Raw genomic sequence first — 21067 nt, 5'->3', positions numbered from 1 at the left:
TGGCATGTATCGCCTATAGTATAAGTGACCCCTATGTCTACAATTACGCTTTTTTGATAGTAAACTACATGTTTTCTGACAGAGGAGGGTCTGATGAATTAATTTTCACTATGGGTTTATGTTGACACAATGTATAGTTTAGGCTGCAGACTGATAAAACTATGCCCACCCTGTATTCATATCATTTAATGGTATATAACTATTTATCGCCTATAGTGTGATGACTCTTACATCTACAATTACGCTTTTTTCATAGATAACTCCATGTTTTCTGACAGAGGAGGGTCTGCTGAATTAATTTCACTATGGGTTTATGTTGACACAATGTATAGTTTAGGCTGCAGACTGATATTAAATATTATTATTATTATTATTATTATTATTATTATTATTATTATTATTATTATTATTATTATTGTTATTATAGATCGGTTTGTAAGAACCATGTCAGTGCTTTCACAGTTGTAAAAAAGATAACAACCATACCTCTTACTGCCATCTACGGGTAAATGTCTCTTCTGACCCAGCATGTGTAAATATGGAATATATGGTTGAGGTATAAAAAATGTTTTATACTGTTTTGCCAAATTCTCTCCCTGATTCATTTCACACTAATATTACTGTTTAAAGTTAAGGCTAGTGTTTTTGTAAATAATAATTTTAAATCACTCAAATTTGTAACAGAAATGGTTACATATAAACCAGAGACGTCACTAAAGCAATGGATAACCCTCCAGATCGGTAAAACTATATTTAATTGTGTAATATATTCAAACGCTTCATTGCTTTTATTTTGAAATGGAAACTCGGAAGGAGCATGAAAAACGAAACACTTCCGGGTATAATTCGTTGCTTATTGTTGCTCACTGAACGCAGCTGGAAGAAGCACGGTGTTGGTAGTGACACGCATAGACGCCGCATCGACTGACGCCGTCTATTGGAGCTGGCGTGTCAGCGTGCCCGCCATATTGAAGGAGGCAACCCTGCGCCCAGAGTGCATTAATTTAAACTGAGGAAGGTGTTTTATACACCTATAAAAATCACAACAATTCAGCACAAAAGCCCATATTTATAATGTGTAACAGCTCCATGAATCATTACTACATCTCTGCTGTTTGTAACAAATCAAACCGTGTTAAAATCGGGTAAAAATTGGTTGTGATTATTACAGTTCCTCGGTGTAAATTAATGCACACAGGGTTGCCTCCGCCAATATGGCGGCCACGCTGACCGCATGCGGCTTCATGGTGACACGCAGCTCTAACCGGAAACACTAGAATAAAACCGGAAACACCGGAATAAAAGCTCCGGAGTGGGAGAAGAGTGCGCTTACAAGCGTTCCTGCTTAACAAGACAGTTCATCTGGAGTCACTGTTTTATTAAAAAGGAGTTATTTTGTCACATGATTTGTCATTATTAAAAGTGCCGCATATTACCTGTTTTCTTGTAAAGTCCATTTAAAGCTTCCCAAATGTATTTTGTTCTTTTACAGTCCACTAACAAATGGCAACGGTTTCATATTCATTACATTCTGACATTGGACACACTGTCGTCTTTACGTTACAGCTCCATATAACCACCCCTCCCACAGGTAGTCTGCCCAAAGCAGCTAGCCACATTTTGTCACTTTTTTCCTGGAAGAAATTCACAGTTCCACAAGATTTTCATTTTCAGCAACAGTAGGATCAGTAAGATACTCATACTTGCAGTAACTGATTTTAAGTTAATTACTGTTTTCAATTGCAGCCAATCCACCATTTTTTTTGTACTTTTCTTTTTGTTACTTTTCTATTATTAACCCAAATTGTTCTTATAAACATTTAATTTAATTAAGTAACAATCGTTTCAGTCGGAAGGAAAACGATAGATAAAAACATTAATTTTGATAGGATAAAAACTTTGATTAGTTCTACTTTATCTATATAGGAAACATTCCAGTTTAAAAAAATATTTGATTCTTCAAGGACTTTAGTTATTTTCTGAGACCATTTTTTTAAATACAGTTATTACTTATATAAATATCGAGTATTTTATTAATGTTTATATTTTCGTTTTCTCTCTCATCACCAATCCAGACTGCTTCAGTCTTGGAATAGTTTAGACTTGCACCATATGCCTTTTAATACAAGTTAAAGTGTTCATAAACCATATGTAATTTATTATTATTTTTAATAAAACTGTGACATCATCTGCAAAAGCAGAAACATTACATCTAGATACTTCATCATTAACATAAACTTCTGATAAATTGGTTTCTTTATTTAGAGCCGTTAGTAGAGGATTAATGGCCAGAACGTAAAGAGCAGCACTTAAAGGGCATCCTTTTGACTCTTAGAATATCAATTTTCAATGTCAGTTTTCTGTTTCCATTTTATTATACAACTGATTTAAAATACAGTAATTTAATTTACAAGTTACAAGGGAAGTTATACCTCTTTAAAACAGTCCAGAGATATTGCTATAGAATCAAATGCCTTCTTCTGGTCTAAAGCTAAAATAAAGAATCCTGGAAAATTCTTTTTTTTTTGTGATGATTTTTCTGATTGTACAAAGCTTATCCCACATATTTCTTTCTTTTATTGCTATTTCTTCTATTATTATTAGTTTGTTCCATATCTATTATTTTATCTAATACAGTATCTAATATATTGATTAATATTTTCGCTAAAATGTTGTATTCCACATTCGTTAAGGGGACGTGTCTCCAATTGTTTAATTCGGTTTCATATACTTTCTTATATATTAATGTAAGGAAACCTTCTTAAAATGAATTATAAATCTGATTGTTTGTAATAACTTCGTTTAATACTGATGCTAACAGACCTGACGTCACGCTGAGAGACGCAGAGGCAGATGCAGATGCAAGTGCGAGAATATATTACAAAAATAAACAAACAATAAACCAAAACAAAGAACGAAATAAACAAAGAAACACAAAAAAAACTGAAAACGAGGAACACTGAGAACAAAGTGAACACAGGGAAACAGCATTTACAGACGTAAAACATACAAGAACCGACAAGGACACACAGAAAAATTATACTATACTATACAAGGACAAGAAACAGGAAACACTTGTGGCTAGGGGGCGGAGCTACAAATTGAACACAGGTGAATAACAGACACAGTAAAAAGTAAACAAACACACAGAAACACCAGCACAGACTGGGAACACAGGGAAACATGGCAAGGACGTGACACCTGAGAGCTGTTATATAAATGTTATATAAAATTCACCTGGGAAACCATCCGGTCCCAAAGTTTTCCCTCTAATTAGTTGTGTAATTGCTATTTAAATTTCCTTCTTAGTAATATTTCCTAAAATAGAGTCAAAATCAGTGTTTTCACAAGATGTAATTTTAGATGAAAATAATTCCAATAAATTTTCATCTATAGCAGTGTTCTCAAGTCTCACCCTTTAAGTGTACCTCAGCGAGTTCACACAGTTGACAACCCATGCACAGAATTTTTTAGACATAGTTGTAATTAGTTGTCTAAATTTGCAGCACATTGTATCTGTGTTGTATTTTATATATAACTAATTATAAATATTATTTTTTGATTTGTTTGTATGCATAACAGGTGAGCATATCGCAAGAAACGGATCACAGCAAGCAACTTTGGTTTTGTCTTAGCAGCAGTTCAGCATCTTACCCCCCTTCTTTATTTAAAACACTGCTTGGTCAGTACAACCTTAAAGAAGGATCTAAAGAAAGTTGTGTGTAATGCATAAATATTTCAAATTAAGATATGTGTATCTAAGAGTAAGTGACTTCATCATTGAAGTGAAGTGCCCATGGTCTGCCAGATCTAAGACTGTCCTGCAGGCAGCAGAAAGTAAGGACTTTTTTCTAGAGCTGGATGAAGTGACAAGTTCTCTCAAACTAAAACAAACTCACCACTATTGGCATCAGATCCAAGGCAACCCACACCTGACCATTGCTAACTGTTGTCATTTACTTGTGTGGACTCCACTTGACCTAGCCATTCTCCCAGTGCTCAAAGACCCAACACGGATGGTTAACATTGACATTCTGGAAACATTTTATAACATTTTCCTACCACACATTCTACATTAATCTGCACTTGTAATACATTGAAATTGAGTTGATTCATTGATAATACATTAGGTTATAGCACATCACACACCATTGTAACATGTTCCTGACTGTAAAGAAGAGGAAAAAAATCTTTTTTTTTTACTTTTCTGCGTAGCAAACTGTTGTAAATCATTATTAAACAGTTAGAATAATTCTAATGATTGTACACATATTAATTCGCTTCTATCCTTCTGTTAATTGATATACACAAATCAGATATTTCATTATATTTCGCAAAGAATAGGTGTTTGCAAATTTGTAAGACACACACATACTTTCAGTATCTTGTTCATAATTTTCCTGAACTGGTATGGGATGTGGTCCAAAATGCAAAACAGTTTTAGCCTTTGAATAGACCGCTACACATGTCTCCTTGCACTAGAGATAAGTCTGTTATAGCTCACTTCCTCCTGTGTAAACTGTCAATTGACCAGGAAAAACTCTCTCTGGCAAAATGTCCCGAATTGTGAAGCCCTTGTCTACAATAACCATGTCATCAGGTTGTAGATGTTGGAGAAGGTCACTGTCAGCTGTTATTGACTTGTCTGAGGCACATCCACCAATTAGAGCCTTCAGCGTGGTCCGTCTTTTATAGTGGCTGTACAAATGACACTGTGTGTCAAGCCTCTCTGTGTTAGAGATATCAACTTCAGTGCAGTCAAGGACTATCAGTTAAAAAAAGGTTGGAAGCAGTCTGGCAGCGACATCTGATTCTTGGCTGTGGAGGGGATGTTTTCGAATAGACCGACATACAAAATGTCATACAGAGCACAGATGATGGTGGTAGAGATGTTAATAATTGTTGCTGTGCTACAATTAAACCTTGTTGCAAGGTCTACGTGGCCACAATTAAATTTAAGCTTTATTAAAATAATGAGTAACTGATCAATAAGGGGCAGAATTTGGACAGTCCAATCAGAATGATACTGTAGCTCAAATATATCCAAAAAAAGTACTGTGGCTGCATCAGGAAATCCAGTGTAGTATTGGACTTTGTCAGGATGGAAGGAAATCTGACTAAAGGAAAAGGTTTGCTTTTATTTCTCCAATTGTTCTTTTAATTTCTTGTTCTCTTCTCTAAGCATTTCATTCTCAACCTCAAGCATCACAAGACGTTGTGATGTTGTAGGGGTCTGTGTGGTTGCAATGTCAGCAGTGTGTACTGTGTCTGTTTCATCCTCACTGGCAGAAACCATTTGCTTCTTGGGATTGCTGGCGTGAAACTGAAAAGTCTTTGGGGTGAAGTTTTTCACGTCCGTTAAAGAAGAAAAATATGAATAATCATTAGTCACAGATTGTTTTGGTCCCTCCAATAAAGTGCTAAAGAAATAAATAAATAATTATATAATAATGTGATCATAGATTACAGTGCAAAGAGTATGGTAAATGTGTCTTAGTAATAAACTATATGTACACTGACAAAACAGTAGTGAAAAATAGTAAATACAGGATGCAACAGTAGCATCAACTGTGTTTTTGCTTGGTTTGGATAGAAATGTAATCACTGTCCAAGCTAACCATTAGTTGTGTAAACAGAGTGGGTGGGTGCTGACGTAAGTGAGCTAACCTATATGGTGTTGGTGCCACAACCCAAGCTATATACAACTGTCTTTGCTGTAGCTGGGAAACAAAGAATAGAACCCAAATATGTGACTTTATAGCAAAAAACATCGCAATAAATCCATAGCATATATCAAGGATATCCATAAAAGGCATTTTTGCTTTGCCATTAGCAAGCAAGCTAACTAGCTAGTTAGCATTAGTGCCACTGGCTAGGCTAGGTAAAGCTTACTTTGGCAAATATCTGTATATAGCAAGAGTCATGGTATTAAATCCATAGCTAGCATATGTCAATCATATCGGAAAAGGGGCTTCTCTGGGGTTGCTAGCGTTAGCTATCTCGTTAGCTTAGCTGACGTTAGCACCCACAGAGACACTTTTTAAAAGTTTTTAGACATAGAACTTACCTTATCAACTACAGCCAGAAAGACAGTTGGGTCGTCTTTTAAGACTCAGATCTATTAAAACAGCAGTGGACACAGCACTGTGGCATATTAAGAGACTCAATGCAGCAAGTGGTTGTACCAGGATGTGACGTTTCTCAAGGATGGTATGAGAAAAATGAATATGAATGGTTATATTCAGTTTTTTACCCTATGAAAAAAAACCCACCTCTATCAAATTCTTTGGTAAATAAATCTGTTCAGACCTCTGTATGTTTGTCATGCCTGGAGCTGTAAGTAGAATGGTGTCGGAGGTCACAAAGGGACTGGATGGGGTAGTCTGCCATATGGATGACGTGCTTATTTGGGGCACATAACAAGAGGAACATGATATGCAGTTACACACTGTGCTGCAGAAAATTCAAAATGCAGGCATAACACTACATGTTGACAAGTGTGATCTGTCCAAAGGTGAAGTCCATTTTTTAGGACACATCCTCTCAGCAGAGGGCATCAGGCCTGACCCGAGTAAAACTGAGGCCATACTGAAAATGGAGCCACCATCTAACGTGAGCATGGTAAACCAGCTGGGAAAATTCATCCCTCAGCTAGCAGTGAAGGACAAGCCACTCAGAGACTTGCTGTCCAAGGGAAACCACTGGATCTGGGGGCCAGATCAGGAACAGACATTTAGAACATTGAAGAAAGACCTATCATCAGCACCAGTGCTTGCTATGTATGACCCAAACAGAGTCATTAAACTCTCAGCCGCAAAAATAGGCAGATAAGTGGAAACCTGTAGCATACGCATCACGCTTTCTGACTCCCACAGAGCAATGTTATGCTCAGGTGGAAAAGGAGGCGTTAGGCCACACATGGGCGTGTGAACGATTTAGAGGCTTTCTGCTTGGCAAGCATTTCCTAATGGAAACTGATCACAAACCTCTTCTCAGCCTTCTTGGTGCCCAAGCCTTGGATGCTCTCCCCCCAAGGATACAGCACTTCAGAATGAGGCTAATGAGATATTCATATTCAGTTGTGCATGTTCCAGGAAGGAATTTGTGGACAGCAGATGCACTGTCACTAGCACCTGTTAGAGGAAGAACTAGCAGTGCAGACAGAGGAAAGCACAAAGATATATGTGGACACACTCATGAATACCCCTCCAGCAAGCAGCTCATACCTAGACAACCTGAAGGAGCACCTTAAAGCTGACAGTGTTTGCGCTCAAGCTTTGAAAATGTGCTCAGAAGGTTGGCCTGACAGGGCCAGGTGTGAGGGGCCATTAAAGCTGTATTGGGCTGGGCGTGCTTTCTTGACTGTCCAGGACGGGTTACTCCTAAAAGACACAAAACTGGTCATACCTTCAGCTCTCAGAAATGATGTCCTTTCAAGACTCCATGAGGGACACCAAAGAGTGGCCAAGTGTAGAGAGCGGGCATGCCAATCTGTGTGATGGCCTGGCCTTAGCCAGCAACTGAATGAAACTGTGCAAAGATGCAGGGCCTGTATTCAAGAGAGGAAAAACCATGCTGAACCATTCATGCCAACAGAGTTTCCAGAGCTACCATGGCAAAAAGTAGGAGCAGATCTATTCACGCTAAAAATCCAAAACTACCTGCTGGTCGATGACTGTTATTCCAGGTATGTGGAAATTGCTCATCTGTATTCCACTACCTGCGCCAGTGTCATTGTCTACCTAAAATCAATATTTGCATGGCATGGCATTCCAGAGATTTTGATTACAGACAATGGGCCACAGTTTTCTGGACTGGACTTTGGAAACTTTGCAACAACATTTGGGTTTAGGCATGTGACAAGCAGCCCAAAGTTTCCTCAATCTAATGGAGAGGCAGAGCGTTCTGTGAAGAACTTGCTAAAGAAAGCATCTGACCCATATCTGGCATTGTTGGCCTATTGTTGGTTCTTATCTAGTTGAGGGGCCACACGGAATTGTTCGCCATAACCGGCATCACCTGATTCCTTTACATTCATCTCCCAGGGACAGTTGTAAGAGTCAGGAGCAACCTGACGAGCCTGCTGTTCCATCCCCACCTGCATCACCTACTCCTACGCCCAAGACACTTTCACAGAAAGTAGGTCTCAGGACCAGGTCTGGGAGACCGGTGATAAAGCCTGACAGACTGAATTTACAAGAAAAAAAAATAGTTTGTGGATCGAAAAAGAAGAGATTGTTTCATTTGTGAGAAAAAAAAGAATAGTTTGTGGAATGAAAAAGAAGAGAATGTTTTTTTTGGTGAAAAAAGGTTTGTTTCACTTGTAAAAACAAAAGAAAAAGCTTGCTGATATAAATGTTCTGTTTTAAATGTTTGATACACAGTAGCCTAATAAGCTATATTAGTAGCATGCATGTTATGCCTTTTATAGACTTTAATGCAGACTTCTTTTTCATGCAGAAAACAAGTTAAAGAAAACTACGAGAGACTGTATGGGGTAATGTAAAGGTTAATGTTCATGTGTGACGTAGAGTGCTAGATAAGGCGGGACTTAGTGGGGGATACACTGGAGGCTGCGGGGAGCGAATGTGAATAAACTTGTGTTATACAAGGGTAATTCTCATGAAGCTGCAGGGAAAATGTCCAGGACAATTTTTTTCTAATCAATACTTAATTCATAAAAACTCTGATATTGTGTGTAAAGCAAATAGGGAGTACTGTATGGATCAATTGTTTTCATCATCATATAAAATGATTTTTATATAAATTAAATAAAAAATATATGGAAATTCTCATTACCATTATGTGTCCGTATCCCTTCTTTCTAATTTTAAGTTAATCCATATAAAAAAATACTAAGCATATAAAATAAATAAAATAGGGTAAAGTCATTTAAAATATCTATATTTATACATTATAAAAATATTTTTGTGTTGAACAAAAAATATACTTATACAAAATAACTGTGTCCGAACAATTTTTTTCTCATTACCGTTTCATGATTTCACCCCCCTATAAAAAGTACACTGTGCCTTTAAATTGATCAGCTATCCCATGATGCAGAGAGACAAGCTTCAAAATGGAGATTGTCAGTTGGTCACTCTTCTCTCCCTTTGAGAAATCTGTGTTAATATTGATAAAACTGTCCTCAATTACACTGTGTATTATCATTACCGTTATGGTTTAATACTCATTACTTTTAAAAATATAAAAATAAATTATTTCACGAATATTATCACAATATAAGGCTTTGACATCTGGCAAAGTTATAGGTTGTTAGCATGTTAGCATTTTAAGTTATTTGTGAAGTTAGCCAAGAGCATCTCATTACCGTTACTCAATATTCTCATTACCATGCACTGTGAGGGTCATAACGGTAATGAGAACCATTGAGCTGGTAATAAGATATATATAACGAAAAACCATTAATGATCAAATAAATGAAATATTTATATATATATATATATATATATATATATATATATATATATATATATATATATATATAAAATAAATTACCATAAATTATCAAATAAATTATATATATATTAGATGGATGGATTTACTGTGTATATAATGTATTATTTTACAGTTTATGAATATAAAACATATAACAATGTCATTGATGTTTTTACTCTTTTGATTAGTCTAATGGTTATATTCAGTTTTTGAAGACTGACAGAGATTGAACGTAAGAAGGCAGCAGCCAAGGCTAGAGTTTCTTGAAATTTGCTTGTTTTTCTGGTTCCATGTTTTGTTACACAATTGCCTTAACTAAGTTTCATTACCGTTACATTTATTCTCATTACCGTTTTATAGTGTTCTCATTACCGTTTTATTGTGTTCTCATTACCGTTATGGATCTAAAATGTAAAATTTTTAAAAATGTTTCACATCTTATCATAACTTTTGTTCATTTTACTATAGTATATCCCTCACCTGTTGTCCACATGAGTTTTTGATCAAACATATTATAATCATTTCCATCAATTAAAAACATAAAATATATTACAAATGTTGTATCGGTAATGAGAGTTGCTTAACTATAAATAAATAATAAAAACAAGATCAAAGTAATTGTCAAGGACTGTGCTGTTAAGTTGATGGGATATGTTGTGGAAATGTGAAATTAATCATCAAAATATATTTTTTAACCGTTGATCTAGCTTTGTCATTTACTGTAAAGGTGATGAGAATTATTCTGGATCATATAAGATTCAAATGGTAATAAAATTCTATTTTAAAAAAATATATGAAAAAATAATCAGTATAGTAAAATACACATTCTATTTTAGGTTCTCAACTTGAAAAAATGTGGCAATGAGGTGAAAAACGTTTTTATGTTAATGTGAAGGTTTTCATGAGAATCACCCACAAAAGTAAAGGACTCATTCTTTGTTAGCGAACACGACACCCCCCACCTGGAGCCTCTCACACTGATCCTCACACAGCTGATACACAGAGCGGCTCCTCTCCTACGGAGCCCGGGAGGGGCCGTGGATAAAAAAAATTATTAAATCGAGTGAACGATATAGCAGTTCGTGCTCACGTTTTCTTTAATTTGAGTGAACGATTTGCAGTTTGTGCTCACGATTTCTTTTATTCGCGCTCACGATTTCTGTAATTCGAGCGAACGATTTATATGATTCGAGGGCACGATTTCTGTAATTCGAGCGTACGTTTTTTTATACGCACTAAGACAAGAGGCTCGTAGGGAAAGGAGAATTTTCCTCTCTAGGGCTGTTACAGGGCTGCTGTGATTATACAGTTATATACAAACCTGCTGATTATTAAAGCTCTAGTGTTTCAGGTAGAAAATACAGTGTGCAGATTTTGTCGTAGCGGTGGCGTCTCCACAGCGCGCGGGGCAGAGCCGAGCGTGGCGTCCCCGCAGCGCTCGGGGAACTAATTTATATGTCTAATCTAAATTAAACTTGTATGGGAATTATATGTAAATTAAATAATGTACTACATGATATACATCACAACAAATCAAAACCATAATCCAGATTTATGAGCTCAGAAACATACATTAACAGTATAATCACAAACACTGTTTCTTATATTTTAGTGATAGCGGAGGGACAAAGCTCTTTAAGCGTACAATTTGGTCACCTTTCACATGTACATAATAATGGAAACACAAAATCGCATTTCATGTATAACATATGATGTTTCTATACCTGATAAAATAGCCTTAAGATCTGCATATTGTCAAATCACAGTGTTCTGCTCTGAAACATGTCACAAGCCCCAAAAGACATATAAAACAAATAATTATAAATTTGTTCAAGCTATATTTTCTGAATTATGTGTTTTTTTTGCTACAAAGATTAATATATAGATGAAATATAAGTATCATAGAAGTAATAATGCTAACCAATCGTTCACTCGAATTACAGAAATCGTGAGCACGAATAAAAGAAATCGTGAGCACAAACTGCAAATCGTTCACTCGAATTAAAGAAATCGTGAGCACAAACTGCAAATCGTTCACTCGAATTAAAGAAAACGTGAGCACGAACTGCTCTAGCCATCACTCGATTCATTTTTTTTTTAATCCTCTGTCTTATACAGTTTATACAGCGATTACTTTGTGTTTTTAGTTTTTAACAAATAGAGAGTCTGTTGTGCTGGATATTTTACTAAATACAGAAGATTAATGTCAAAATAACAACAAATATAAAATAGAAAAACAGTAAAACATATGTAACACATACTTTTTATATGACCAAAATCTATTAGACTAAAACTAGACTAAAATGTTATTAAAACTAATAATATCCTAACTAACAAGGGCGTAGGAGCGGGTTTGATATTGGGGGGGACACATTTGCTAATATGAACCAAAGCCCACCCTATAGTTTCCTAGAAAAACATTTGCGGAATTACTTTTAATCCCAAATAATCATTTTTTATGTATTCTGTATTTATTATTAGTTACATCCAAATAAAGGTAATTTTACAACCTAAACATGTTACTCCACATTACATTTACTGTTGCTAGAAAAAAATATACATGAAAGGTCTGAATTATATACATATGACAAAAACTGATCAGTTATCACCTAATATTTAAAATAATATAACATATTTTATTATTATTATTAATTATGTATTGTGTGTTGTATATTTACATTTTCTCCAAACTGAGTAGCATTGTGTCCCACACTTTTAATTGTTTCTACTGAAAGCACTTCTTATGATGGTGTCCTTTTATGAAAAAGAATGTAACTTTATGTTTCATAGGGATTTTTGTCAGAAGTTAATATAAACGTTAGACGTCAGGACATGTGTTCTTACTGTAAACTATAAATGAACAGAAGTCAGATTAGATCAGTGTTTCTTAACCCTGTTCTTACATATTCTATTGCATACTCCCACTGTTCTGCATATTCTAGAGCTTTCTCTGTTTTAAATGCACATAATAAAGTAAGAGGTGGTATGATGTGTTTAATACACTGCTGATATACATAATGATTGATTTATGGCTAAGAAATTTTAACAGGTAAACTCAGTAAAGGACTGTTTATTAGCTAAACAGTTGGATCTGGTGGAAAACACAATTTTAGGGCAGTGACCAGGGTTAAGAAACTGCTTTAAACTACTAACATTACCCAGTGTTGTACTAAATTCTGTCTATCCTCTACATCCAGCTTCTAGATGACTAGTTATCAAAATGAATGAAAATTAAATAGTTATTAGCTTGTTAGGTACAGGGTAAGCTGAACATTATATAGTTTTGTTTTTCTTAAACTAAGCTAATTCCAAAGTTAAGCTAACTGACTGTCACAAGCTGTATTTTATTAAGCACTGAGTTGGTGTGTTTTGATTAATGCATTTTTAACCAGCTATCAGAAACATAGCCGTTAACATGGTTTACATGGTTAGCCTACCGTTACCTTTCTTTTAGAAAAATCGCTGGATATCCATATCTGGTTTAAAATCATCTGCTGTATTCCGATTGCGCTGCTTTTTTTTTCAGTTTATATACTTTTCCCCGGGGTTCCGGATCTGTGTGGATGTATAAAGAATTTTTTTTATTAATTTAAAAGCTGTCTGAGCACCTTGTGCCCACCTGGCAGGATGTGGACATCCTAGTGTCTGTCCACAAGGCTCTGAGCCTGCTAGTGATTTTGGCCATAACTCCCTTTTTCTCTCACTTATGAGAAACCTTTAAGTGTAACAGAAAGTGATTTGATTTATATTGTGATACATATCGATATCGGCTGATGTGGAAAACTATATTGTGATAATATTTATTTTTTCCACATCGCCCAGCTCTAGGATCCAGTGATATTTAGGAGGTAAATATACACAGAATAAAACGTACAGGGTTCTGAACATATTTATTTACCACAGAATGTGATAGAGGCCAGTTTTTTAAAAGCCTATTCAAATTCCTCATTCACTTAAATAGCTTGCACACTGAACCCCAAATATGGGCATGAACAACATGGCTCCGACTACAAAATGACGACACAACTTCAGTGGTCTATTAGTTCAGTACTATCTACTGAGTAATTACTCAGTTTTTCCTTTTCCATTTAGGTGTTAATGCAGCACTATTACTTAGTTCCTGCTTAGTTACCTATTAACTATGGAACAGTATTATGAAGTGTTACCCTTTGCTCTTACCTGCAAAGAAACCAGATCTATGAAAATTTTCAATCTGGATTTAGGCCTAATCAAAGCACTGAGACAGCTTTAGGTAAAATAACAAACAATCACCGATCAAGGCTGTGTTTCCGTACTGGTACTTCTCAATCTGAGTGCAGCCTTTAATACAATAGATCATAGATTAGAGAACATGGTCGCTGTAACTGGAACTGCTTTATCATGGTTCAAATCATACTTAACCGATCACTATCAGTTTGTGAGGATAAATGATATGTCTTCCAGTTATACTAAGGTAAGATATGGAATTCCACATGGCTCTACATTAGGACCATTATTATTTACATTATATATGCTCCCACTGGGCAAAGTCTTTAGAAAACATGACATTAATTTTCACTGTTATGCGGATGACACTCAACTCGTCATATCAGCCAAACCTGGTGACAGAGTGAGAATAAAAAATAAATAAATAAGGAATGTGTAAAAGATGTGAAATAATGGATGTCTTACAACTTCCCCCTATTAAATCGTAATGCTAAATCTGGCCGACGTTTCCGTCACACCTGGTTCAGCAGCTAAAAACCTTGGAGTCATCATAGATTCAGATCTAGCATCCGATAAACACATATCTAATGTTATTAGACCAGCTTTTCTACACCTTTTTCTACAAATATTGCCAGGCTAAGAAATGCCCCATCACTGCATGACGCAGAAAAATTAGTACATGCCTTTATTACCTCAAGGCTAGATTATTGTAATGTGCTACTGTCTGGATATTCCGGCAGTAACTTAAATAAACTTCAGCTAGTTCAAAATGCTGCAGCCAGGGTTCTTACTAAAACTAGAAAATTTGACCATTGTACTGGAACAGTTGTTGTTCTCCCAGTACTATAGGGGGCGCAGACTTTATGCTGATTAAGTTGTTGTTCCTCCAGGACTATAGGGGGCGCAGGCTTTGCTATGTTGAGTCAGTTAGTAGATAGAATAAATGAACTGGAGGCAGTGTTTTTTTCTCATGAGGCAAGCTGTGTCTCTGCTAATCCAAAGCATCCACTCCTTTCTATTCCTTCGAGTGGCAATATGAAGTGTTAAGTTGTATGTGATTGATAGATGTTAAGCATGGGATTATTGAAGTACATTTGAGATGTTTTCAATATGTTAAATGTATCAGAATAGTAACATCATATCTGTTCATTTAAAGTTCATGTAATGTGGCTGCTAAGTTTAAATTAACTGTTTAATGCACCTTATACATTGAAGGAAATGTTTATTTGATTTAAGTGGACATATGATTTGCATACTGAGTATTTTTCTGTATTTTGTATTGTTTCAGTTTCACACTTTTTTGCATTAAATCCTGTCCAAACACAACACATGCCTGTTCCTTGGAGGAAGTGATGCAGGAGAGTTTAGCTGGCTGTGAATCTCTTAAGAAGCATTGCTTGATGTAAATCATGCCTCGCACAGAAGAGCTCTCAGAAGATCGAGAAAGGGTTACAAAATCTAGAAAGGGTTACTAGAAAAGGAATCTAGAAAGGGTTACAAAAGTATCTCTAAAAGCCTTCATGTGTCCACGGTCTTCAAATGAAGAAAGTTCAGCACTGTTGCTACTCTCTCTAGACGTGGTCGTCCTGTAAAGATGACTGCAAGAGCACAGCGCAGAAAGATCAATGAGGTGCAGATAAATTCTAGAGTGTCAGCTAAAGACTAACAGAAATCTCTGGCACATGCTAACATTTTTGTTGCCAAATCTACAATAAGGAAAACATTAAACTGGAATGGAGTTCATGGGTGGACATCACCGAGGAAGCCACTGCTGTCCAAAAAAAAAAATTTGAAGTTTGCAAAAGAGCACCGTGGCTAGATGAAACCAAAAGTGAGTTGCTTGGAAGGAACATTATGTGTGAATGTTATGTGTGGACAAAAAAAAGTCACCATCATCAAAACCTATAACTATTGTTTAACTATTGTTTTCAAACCATCAAAATTTATGATTGTTGCATCCCAAATTGAACTGCTGTTCATGTGTCATACATTAGTATATTTCTGTCAGGTAGTAGACACACAGAACAACATACCTGAGGAGAAGCATGAAATAGAACTTTTGTATACTCATGTCTGTCCCCCCCACCTCTAAAATCAATAAAAACTTAATCCATGTTCAGGTCAATTAATATGCAATCAATAAATAAATTGAAAAGAAAGCCCTTTACATGATCAGGAAAAGGAACAATTTAGAGAAGAACCTCATACACACAGTCCACTTTATTACACACATAACTTCAAAACATGATAAAATAACTTCTGCACACTAAGTTACAAAGTTGAGGGAATATGTAAGATAAATCATAGCAGTGTGCACATATATACAGAAATTGAGAGGAAAATGAATGAAAGTAGTACATAAAAAGCACTGGAAAGAGCCAATGAGATGAACCTGAACTAGAAGTATTACCTTGCTCTAAAGAGACTCCATTGAGGTGGTGAATGGAGACTCACATCTCTTCTGCGTGGAATGCTAGTTACTGTTACATTTATGCAAACTGCATAGCAAGTTTAATTCCTGTTTCAAGACACAACAATTATGAAAGCTGGGAATGCACATAAGATTTTGGCCAAAATAAATAATGCTAAATGCAAAGGCATTTGGACTTACCAGCCTAGATTACTGTCTGTACATAAAAAAACTGGTCCAAATTCCAAAAACAAATCTTAGTTCATTGAATTTGTATTTGTGTACCCCCTATCATCCATTTTCAAAACATAAAGCACTTAACATTAAAATGAAATTCTGAAGTCCATCATGCTTATAGGGGAACCAATGGTTTAAAAATGGAGTAAGAACATGTAGTCAGAGTGGCTGGATCCATTCTGACCTTTCTTCATGCCCTATATGCTCTTCAGGCCACAGAACCTCCCTGCTGCAGACTCCTCACAGCTTCCTGTCTGGATGTTCTGTATGGCCAACTCTCTGGTGCCGCACCTCCAGGTGCTTGCTCTGCACATGCTCAAAGTGCTGCAGCAGCTCTTTGTAGTCCACCTGTGGCCGGGTGGCACGCTTGGCACTGACTGGCTTTGGGATTTCCCTGAAAAATAGTTCGACTGATTGTTAAATTAAGCAGTTGGGTTTGTCACTATGGGAAAAATATTGTGTGCCAGGTCCATTTGTGACAAACCCCTGAGTGATGTACATATGCCACCAAATCTTGCAGTTATACACACGGACAAATGTGTTGGTACCATTTTGTTAAATAAATATTTTTTTTTTCAGATCAGTAAGACAAGTATAGATTTTACCTTTAACATATCAGTCTATAAGACCATCTTCAAGCAGCTTGATGTTCCTGTTACTACAGTGCACATATTCAGAAATGTAATGTCTATGAGACTATAGCTAACCTCCCTGGATGTGGTCTTGTTAGAAACACTGATGAAACAAATGTTAATACAAATGGTAACCAAAAAGCCCAGAACAAGTTCCAATCATGAAAAGACTGAAATTTGACAAATTGCATATTGACAGGCCACAAGGCCTCTGGAGATGCTCCTTTGGACAAATGTGTCACATCAGCTCTACATTTTCAAACTGAAGCATACAAAAAAGAACATTGTAACAACTGTTAAAATGGAGGCTGCTTTACTGTAACTGACACAGGGAGCAAAATGTGTTGCCCAGTGTCAGAAAACTGACCCACCAATGACTGCAGTAATATAAGAGTGCACATCTCCTATATTAACAGGTTGGTTTGTCCACTTATCAACTCACAGACGAACATAAGACTGTACATATGTTTGTGGCAAATCCTGCATTATTACACACAGATTTTTCAGTCAGAGCATGCTGTATTTTTGCAGTAAAGGTGTCCTTCCTCTAAAATCCACTTTTTCTTGTTATTTGTGAAATACTGCATGATGCTGAACATGAAACTCTTCCTCAACCTCCATTGTCTACAGTAGCTAGTAAAAGAAAATATTCAGAAGACGAGTTGATCAGGGAAAGCACCGTGTCTGTCAACCCATGAATTATTATTCATATCCTCACCCACCTTGGCTCACGACCGCCCACAGGCAGCGCTAAAGCCAGGCAAGCGTCTCGTCAGATAGGAGCTAACAATGCTAGGATAAGCATGGCAGTTATTTCCTGTGTTATCTGTGCAAATAACAAATCAGTGTTACATGCTTTGCCCAGTAATTACAGAGACTCTAAGACTAGATCAGTGGCCGAACTGCATTTAGAAGGCATAACACATGTAAAGTAACATATGACATTGCAAAGACTGTTATTAGTGTTAAAATGTCTTTATTTTAAAACATTTCTAACTGTTGTCCGTCTTGCTGGTTTCTTAGTACTACTAACCAATCAGAGGTGATATGTTTTCATGTATGAATATTCATAAGCAAGAGCCAACATCCTATCGTTCCACCCCCTTCTCCACCCTCCACGGGACTAAAGCACAGTTGTACCGTTTTTTTTTCTTCACAAATAGCTCACATGGCATTCATTTATACTAGAGACCAAAACTAGATTTTAAATAAATAAATAAATAAATAAACTATGGAATAAGACCTTTTGAATCAGGTTGACCCATAAAAAGGCAAAGTTTAAAGAAAACTTTAACACTTTATATAAAGGAATACATATTAGGGAAGTATATTAAGGTCTTGTTTTTGGCACAATAAATCTTGAATTAGACATATGCAAGTAATTTATTCATTACTTATTTTCTTTTCTGTGTGATCTTTATTACTTTACTATTACTTTATTAGTTTATTACTTTATTATTACCTGGGGTCTTTTATGTGAAAATTACTAATACATTTCTGTATTAGTTGTTATAATACACAGTAAATACTGTTAACACTGTTAAGCAAATTATAGAGCATTAACTATTACAAGTCCACATGTTATTAGTGTGTAATTAGCAGCCCTTTTGTATACATTCCTCGCCTTTTGTATAGATTTTGTATACATTCCTCGCCTCAGCGTGACTTAAGTTTTCCGCCCGTTCTCGTTTTTCCGCCCGTTCCCGGGTTCCCTCTCTCATTATAAAGGTGTTTTTTCACGGCCGCGTCCCAATTCAACAGCCGGAGCAGCGGGACCGCGACCCTGACAACACGGGTTCGATCCCGCATGAGGAGCAGTGTGTTTATTTATTTATTATTTCCTTACCGCGTCTGCACAGATCTGATTGACTGAAGAGAGCGTTTGGTGATCTTACCCCACACATGATTGGTCTGTAATTTACTGCGCCGCAAAGTGTGTATACAATTAAATCCTTCTCAGTAGGTTTGGGTCCGCATTGGACAACGTTTGGGTCCGGATTCCGGCCCATTAGTGACCTCTGCTCTGCACAGTTCTCATGAGAAATGTGTCACTATGGCCCAGTTAGCAGTCTGCCAAGCGCAAAGCAGCAAAAATAGAGAGGCAATTGTCCCTTTTATTAGTCAGTATCCAATATATATATATATATATATACACTGCTCAAAAAAATAAAGGGAACACTCAAATAACACATCCTAGATCTGAATGAATGAAATATTCTCATTGAATACTTTGTTCTGTACAAAGTTGAATGTGCTGACAACAAAATCACACAAAAATCATCAATGGAAATAAAATGTATTAACCAATGGAGGCCTGGATTTGGAGCCACACACAAAATTAAAGTGAAAAAACACACTACAGGCTGATCCAACTTTAATGTAATGTCCTTAAAACAAGTCAAAATGAGGCTCAGTATTGTGTGTGGCCTCCACGTGCCTGTATGACCTCCCTACAACGCCTGGGCATGCTCCTGATGAGGTGGCGGATGGTCTCCTGAGGGATCTCCTCCCAGACCTGGACTAAAGCATCCTGGACAGTCTGTGGTGCAACGTGACGTTGGTGGATGGAGCGAGACATGATGTCCCAGATGTGCTCAATCGGATTCAGGTCTGGGGAACGGGCGGGCCAGTCCATAGCTTCAATGCCTTCATCTTGCAGGAACTGCTGACACACTCCAGCCACATGAGGTCTAGCATTGTCCTGCATTAGAAGGAACCCAGGGCCAACCGCACCAGCATATGGTCTCACAAAGGGTCTGAGGATCTCATCTCGGTACCTAATGGCAGTCAGGCTACCTCTGGTGAGCACATGGAGGGCTGTGCGGCCCTCCAAAGAAATGCCACCCCACACCATTACTGACCCACTGCCAAACCGGTCATGCTGAAGGATGTTGCAGGCAGCAGACCGCTCTCCACGGCGTCTCCAGACTCTGTCATGTCTGTCATGTGCTCAGTGTGAACCTGCTTTCATCTGTGAAGAGCACAAGGCGCCAGTGGCGAATTTGCCAATCCTGGTGTTCTCTGGCAAATGCCAAGCGTCCTGCACGGTGTTGGGCTGTGAGCACAACCCCCATCTGTGGACGTCGGGCCCTCATACCATCCTCATGGAGTCGGTTTCTAACCGTTTGTGCAGACACATGCACATTTGTGGCCTGCTGGAGGTCATTTTGCAGGGCTCTGGCAGTGCTCCTCCTGTTCCTTCTTGCACAAAGGCGGAGGTAGCGGTCCTGCTGCTCGGTTGTTGCCCTCCTACGGCCTCCTCCACGTCTCCTGGTGTACTGGCCTGTCTCCTGGTAGCGCCTCCAGCCTCTAGACACTACGCTGACAGACACAGCAAACCTTCTTGCCACAGCTCGCATTGATGTGCCATCCTGGATGAGCTGCACTACCTGAGCCACTTGTGTGGGTTGTAGAGTCCGTCTCATGCTACCACGAGTGTGAAAGCACCACCCACATTCCAAACTGACCAAAACATCAGCCAGACAGCATAGGTTCTGAGACGTGGTCTGTGGTCCCCACCTGCAGAACCACTCCTTTATTGAGTGTGTCTTGCTAATTGCCAATAATTTCCACCTGTTGTCTATTCCATTTGCACAACAGCAGGTGAAATTGATTGTCAGTGTTGCTTCCTAAGTGGACAGTTTAATTTCACAGAAGTTTGATTTACTTGGAGTTATATTGTGTTATTTGAGTGTTCCCTTTATTTTTTTGAGCAGTGTATATATATATATATATATATATATATATATATATATATATATATATATGCTTTAAATGGCCAATAATTAAAATATACTTTTTAGAGATTGATCTTTGTATTTCTATAAATAATATAGACACACAATTTAGGTAAAATGTGCAGTTTTTTGTTTACTAAATAATTTCCTATGTTATATAGTGTGATATTATAGTTTGGTAGCTTCTTTTAAAATTGATATATTATAGTGTGTTACAAATATTATGATTCAGTTTGACCTCCCTGATTTTCAGTTACAGTTTAAAAGTCCTTATTTTTGCACAGGACAAAATGGCACTCTGCTAGAATGGTACATAGATAAGATTGGATACAAACATGACTGAACATATCCAATCCGAAAAAAAAAAAAAGGTCTAGAATGTCTTG

At 37.0% G+C, this 21067-nt stretch overlaps 2 protein-coding genes across 5 annotated transcripts in view; both read right to left on the bottom strand.

The window, feature by feature from the left end:
- The window catches only part of LOC103043601 (cyclic nucleotide-gated cation channel beta-1), a 267445-nt gene that overhangs the window by 162302 nt on the left and 84076 nt on the right, over nt 1-21067 (bottom strand). The window lies entirely within an intron of this gene.
- The window catches only part of vac14 (vac14 homolog (S. cerevisiae)), a 32117-nt gene continuing 26916 nt past the window's right edge, over nt 15867-21067 (bottom strand). For all 3 annotated transcript variants that reach the window (XM_049483965.1, XM_022683905.2, XM_022683907.2), the window contains one exon: nt 15867-16706. In XM_049483965.1, coding sequence (XP_049339922.1) covers nt 16553-16706 — 154 coding nt within the window. In that variant the 3' untranslated portion in view covers nt 15867-16552. The remainder of the gene's footprint in view (nt 16707-21067) is intronic.

This window comes from Astyanax mexicanus, chromosome 10 (genome assembly GCF_023375975.1).
Source record: "Astyanax mexicanus isolate ESR-SI-001 chromosome 10, AstMex3_surface, whole genome shotgun sequence".
NCBI lineage: Eukaryota > Metazoa > Chordata > Actinopteri > Characiformes > Acestrorhamphidae > Astyanax > Astyanax mexicanus.
Note: the sequence above shows the minus strand (reverse complement) of the source record. Positions and strands in the feature narration are given on the sequence as shown.